Source organism: Mustela nigripes, chromosome 7 (assembly GCF_022355385.1).
Source record: "Mustela nigripes isolate SB6536 chromosome 7, MUSNIG.SB6536, whole genome shotgun sequence".
In the NCBI taxonomy this organism is placed as follows: Eukaryota; Metazoa; Chordata; class Mammalia; order Carnivora; family Mustelidae; genus Mustela; species Mustela nigripes.
The window spans coordinates 109693810-109699874 of NC_081563.1; the positions used below are offsets into that span (position 1 = coordinate 109693810).

The window sequence follows — 6065 nt, forward strand, 5'->3', positions numbered from 1 at the left end:
CCGGGTGGCTCAGTGGGTTAAGCCACTGCCTTTGGCTCAGGTCATGATCTCAGAGTCCTGGGATCGAGCCCCACATCGGGCTCTCTGCTCAGCGGGGGCCTGCTTCCCTCTCTCTCTCTGCCTGCCTTTCCGTCTACTTGTGGTTTCTCTCTGTCAAATAAATAAATAAAATCTTTAAAAAAAAATTAAAATTAAAATTAAAAAAAAATAAAGTCTGTAAATTAGGGGCACCTGGGTGGCTCAGTGGGTTAAGCCTCTGCCTTCGGCTCAGGTCATGATCCCAGGCTCCTGGGATGGAGCCCCACATCAGGCTCTCTGCTCAGTAGGGAGCCTGCTTTCCCCCCCTCTCTGCCTACTTGGGATCTCTGTCTGTCAAATAAATAAATAAAATCTTTAAAAGAAAATAAAGTCTGTAAATTAATTCTATACCCTTGCAGGCAGCATTATGCAACATAATGAAAGAAAGAGAAATAAGAAAAGCTTCATAAGAATGAAGAAAACCTTCATATGACCCCTTCTGCCACTAACAAGCTGTGTGACCTTGAGCAAGTAAACTCTCTAGGATATGGTATCCTCTTCTATCAAATAATGACCTCTAAGATCTTTCTAGTTCTAATAACCAATGAGAACAATTTAACATTTTAATAAGATACAAATTCTTCTGGGGCTCCTGGGTGGCTCAGGGGGTTAAAGCCTCTGCCTTCGGCTCAGGTCATGATCCCAGGCTTCTGGGATCGAGCCCCACTTCGGGCTCTCTGCTCAGCGGGGAGCCTGCTTCCTCCTCTCTCTCTCTGCCTGCCTCTCTGCCAACTTGTGATCTGTCAAATAAATAAATAAAATCTTAAAAAAAAAAGATATAAATTCTTCTAATGAAATATCACAAATGTGTCCAAACACAAAACAAACAAAATCAGCTTTTTTAAAAAAGATTTTATTTTTAAGTAATCTCTACACCCAACGTGGGGTTCAAACTTGGAATCCTGAGATCAAGAGTTGCATGCTCTACCAACTGAGCCAGCCAGGCACCCCCAAAATTAGCTTAAAAAAAAAAAAACTAATTAAAAAAAAAGAATTTTAAGTAGTCACAAAATGGGAGCTAATTGAGTTTTTAAACTTACACACTTGGATCAACATAAATAAGAAATTTAAGGAGCGCCTGGTGACCCAGTGGATTAAGCCGCTGCCTTCGGCTCAGGTCATGATCTCAGGGTCCTGGGGTTGAGCCCTGTGTCAGGTTCTCTGCTCGGCGGGGAGCCTGCTCCCCCCTCTCTCTCTGCCTGACTCTGCCTACTTGTGATCTCTCTCTCTCTGTCAAATAAATAAATAAAATCTTTAAAAAAAAAATTTTTAATGGTGGGTTATGTGACAAATCTTGTACCTTCTCTTCCTGTTTAAGAACCACAGTCATTGGGGCACCTGGGTGGCTCAGTGGGTTAAGCCTCTGCCTTCGGCTCAGGTCATGATCTGGGATTGAGCTCCACATCAGGCTCTCTCTGTTCAGCATGCTCCCTCTCTCTCTGCCTGCCTCTCTGCCTACTTGTGATCTCTCTCTCTGTGTCAAATAAATAAATAAAATCTTTAAAGAAAAAAAAAAAAGAACCATAGAACCATAGTCAAGGGCATCTGGGTGGCTCAGTCGGTTAAGCATCTGCCTTTGGCTCAGGTCATGATCCCAATGTCCTGGGATCTAGTCCTGCATCAGGCACCCTGCTCAGTGGGAGCTTGTACACGTGTTCTCTTAAAAATAAATAAACTAGGGCACCTGGGTGGCTCAGTGGGTTAAAGCCTCTGCCTTAGGCTCAGGTCATGATCCCAGGGTCCTGGGATCCAGTCCCATAACGGGCTCTCTACTCAGCAGGGAGCCTGCTTCACTTCCTCTCTCTCTGCCTGCCTCTCTGCCTGCTTGTGATTTGTCTGTCAAATAAATAAATAAAATCTTTTTTAAAATAAATAAATAAATAAAATTTTTAGAATTTTTAAAAGAACCATGGTCAAGGTTTACTGATTTTTCAATACCTGAAGTATTTCTCAATAAAAAAGAAGTTGAAATAGAGCATTTCTCCTACATCTGTAGTTTCACAGCTTTTAAAATAAGATTTCATTATTTCAGTAATTCATTCTTAAAATCACAAAAACACTTTTAATTAGTCACAATTGTCCTCAAACACATTATAGCTAGTGAAGGGAAGGGAAGATAACTGCATACAGCAATGCTGCTTCTATAACTAAACTAATTCTGAGCATTGAAAAATTCAGCAAGAAAATGAATTGAAAACACAGGTCATAGAAGGCCAAGCCCTGTCTATAACACCTTCCTTAAAAAGTGATGAATAGCGAAAAACTACTCCAAACACTCATAACTTGATGTTTTAATCATCTAACAAGAGTGGAAGGTGAATATTATTTTTTTCTATAACACTATATTTCAGCCAGAAACAACCTTAGCTAATAGACAATCACAATGTGACAATTCCTGCCCTACCTCTGAAACACACATATTCATTTAATCCATAGGAATATCCTCTGAAACACATGCTACTTTATCACCTCCATTTTAGGGATGGACAAAGAGGCTTTTATAAGTGCCTTGCTCAAAGTTACACAGTTGGTAAGTGGCACCGTCCCTGCCCCTAACGAGTGTCTTCATTTAAACTTTAAACTCCCCTTTCTAAATGATGTCACTATTTCCTCCCCATGCTGCCTTCATCCATCTACAAAGGAAGCCTTGAAACAAGTAAACCTCTAATTTAAGTAGCACCCCAGCACCTAAATACAGCAGAGCCTTCACTATAACCTCTAAAACAAAGTCTCCTGTAATGCGAACCCAAACATAAATTTTAAGATGCCAATCTTTTGGCCCATGTTTCATCCTTTTCTTTCCTAACCTCCATTGGAAAAACACGGTTGGGCGGAAAGAGGATCATTCTCAAAGCTTAAATTCCAAGTTTCTTAAATTTGGCAACAATACTGTGCTTTGGGACTTTAAAATTATAAGCACGGTTCTCAGAGGAAAACATTTCCTTTATTAGCAGTTGGCTTTGAGAATTCCATTCTAGGATGCTAAATATAACAAAATACCTCTGACTTCTAATAAACACATTCTCCACATTATTTTGAAACTAATGGTTGCCTGCTTATTTACAAAACAATTTTGCCACGACCATTAAGCAAATGGAACATTTTAAAGACTCTTTCAAATTTGTTCCAGTTCTTTTAATGAACTGACCTGGTATTATTTTCTGAATTCTTCTACTATGAAATAAGAAAATTCTCATTTCACAATTCATTTCTTTAAAGAAACAGTCTTGTTTTATTCTAATTTTCTTAAGTTTTAACATAAGAATATCAGCAAAGCCAGAATCGTGGAAATTGGTTTTTCAAACTATGAAATAGAGTATTTTTAAAGATTCTATACATTCATCAAAGGTACATAAAGCATTTCACAGTTCTTAAAATGTATCTTTATTATTAAAAATACCATACTCGGTAGTTCAGAAATACTGAATAACAGGGCAGGGGAGGAGCTGAGTACCTTGTTCTGGGCTAATGGACTACATCAATCAGGTTTTTAACTGAATGCATAGCTGCTGTGTTTTAGGGAACAAGCACTTAGTGGAGCTCACAACCCCAGGCATTCTGTCATTGTACAAGCAGTTCAAGGGTAGTTGTAAAAATTTAAGGTACCTTTAGCTGGACAGCTCCTCAAGTTCTCCCTACCTAAAACATGGAATGAGAAAATTATTAAGACTCAACTGCAACTTTTTATCTGGGAGATGGATCCAAGGAGTGGGAAAGGTAAAAACTTTCACCTCACAATCCATGGAGGGGAGTGTTTTCACCAGTAAGTATGTCTATTACAAATGGCTTTTTTATAGCCCCCTGGCTATTTTACCTTCTTTTGTCTCCCTGTCTTCATAGCTTTTAGGCCACAAAGTCCCATTAACATTAAATCTTAAATAGAGTTACCCAACCTCTAAACATCTAAAGATTCATCAACCAATATATGCAGGATAGGGAAGAGTTCTTTCAGGCCCAACCAGAATATTTAATGGGAAGATAAGAGATTTCAAAGTACCGTTTCTCTGAAACTGACCCCTAAACTTGGGCTGAAACCCTTAATTTTCTCCAAAATGTATTCTAAAAATTAATATGAAGAGTGCCCCTTGAATGATCTACTGTCAACAGCAGTAACAAAAAGTTTGTTCAACACCCTATTATCTTTCACCCCAAACATGCATCCTAGTATAACTGCTCTGTTGACACCCTATCCCCAAAGTTTGTGCTTTCTTCCTTCCTGGTGTTTTTCCCAACGTCCCTTTCCTCTAGTTATCAAAATCTGCAAGCTACATACATAAGTGGGTGCTGTAGGTCTGGGGTAGTCCTGGTGTAGGACAACAGGGATTGGTGGCAACAGCTGTTCCTCAGATCCAGCCCCATGTTAACCAGGTCAGACTATGATGGCAGATCTCCCAATTATTCACATAGGCCTGAAATTCACACTGTTAGGAGAAACCTTCTGGTCTTTAAAATAGCATGTGAACCAAAGAGAACATGTGCAGGACACCCACTGGCAACCCCCAAGTTAATTAGGGTCTTCCATTCTGACCCAGGCTCCGTCGGTCCATTCCCCACATCACTGCCACCAAATACAATGCTCCTGAAGCTCGAACTATTACCAAGTCTCAACCCTTACGCTGTCATTCAACGTCCACAGAACCAACCACTCTCACCTTCCTCAACTCCCCCACACAAATCTTTGACTTCTGTGAAAGGTCTCTGTCTACTCCCCTCATCCCTCACCCCCCAACCAGCTGCGTCCCCGCCAAGATGGCCTCTTTTTTACCCTCCTGCTCTACCCCATCAATGCCCACACTTGAAGCAGGAAACCTACGCAGGGAGTATACCTTCCAAGACCTGCGGACGACGTGAGTCAAGAAACCTCTCGGCTTAATTTAAAGCCAATAGATCTCACTTTCAAGAAAGAAATGAAATCTAAGAGGCAAATCCCATGGCCTTGTCCTGATAGCCGCCTCCTCGCCCAAATAACATTGTAAAGGGAAGCAGAAAGCCTTAGACCGGCTCAGATGAGTCTCCTACCAAAGAAGGCTTTGCGGTGGTCCCGATGTCTCCACACCAGGAAGGCCTCGCGGAGGTGGGGGACTAGAACAGGACCCCAACCAACGCTGCGAGGCAGGTGGCCCCGCGCAACCTCCCGCGCGCTCCTTCCTGCGCCCCGGAGATGCCATCCCCAACCAGTCCCCGGAGCCGGGGTTCCGACCTACCTCCCCCTTCACGCGCTCCGCCAAGCCCCTCACCCAAAGACCCCGGTGCTGCCCGGGGCCGCCGTCGGCCGCGACAAAAGGGTCAGAGAGCGAGACGACCCCTCTGCGCGCGGCCCCGCGGACCTCCGGGGGGCGCCGCTGCCCGGCCGCGCCAACACGACGCCGCCGCTACCTTGTCCTCGGACGCCGCGTCCGGCTCGCGGGCCGCCCTCTGCCTCAGCTCGGTCATGGTTGGAGACCCCGGCGCGACGTCGCGGCAGGCGAGCAGCGCAGCCGCCGGAGCCCGCAGCTCAGTGCGGGCGCGCGCGGACTCCGCTCGGCCGGCCCCGCCCCGCCTGAGAAGCTCTCAGGACCCCCCACAGCCCCGCCGCTGGCCGTGGAACTCTGCCCCGCCCAGCGCCGCCGCCGCCCTTTCACCCGGGCGGAACACAGCCTGCTCCAGCACCGGCCCGCTCACTCCGCTAGGGAGGAGGGCCTCCGGAGCGAGCGCGCACGCGCACCGCCGCCATCACGGCCGCAGAGATCCACGAATGGCGCGAATGCATCAGGGAGGCGGAGTTATGGGGGCGGGGAGGAGTGGAACGGAGAAGCGTGCATTGGGCTAGCTGCGAGAGGAGGCGGGAAAAGGCATGTGTTTCCTAAGGAGACTAGCCAATGGGAGCTCCGGCCTGACCGCGGAAGGCGGGCGCTGGCGCCCTGATTCCCAGAGGCAAAATGAGTAGCCGGGTCGAGAAGCGGCATCCTTCAAGCTGCAGCCTGGAGGCTTCGCGTTCTCCGAGGCCA

At 45.6% G+C, this 6065-nt stretch overlaps 1 protein-coding gene across 1 annotated transcript in view; it reads right to left on the bottom strand.

Moving 5' to 3' along the window:
• LOC132021744 (phosphatidate cytidylyltransferase 2) overlaps positions 1–5801 on the bottom strand; it is a 56377-nt gene extending 50576 nt beyond the window's left edge. The window contains exon 1 of the mRNA XM_059406573.1: positions 5455–5801. Coding sequence (XP_059262556.1) covers positions 5455–5511 — 57 coding nt within the window. The 5' untranslated portion in view covers positions 5512–5801. The remainder of the gene's footprint in view (positions 1–5454) is intronic.
• Positions 5802–6065: the final 264 nt, after the last annotated feature.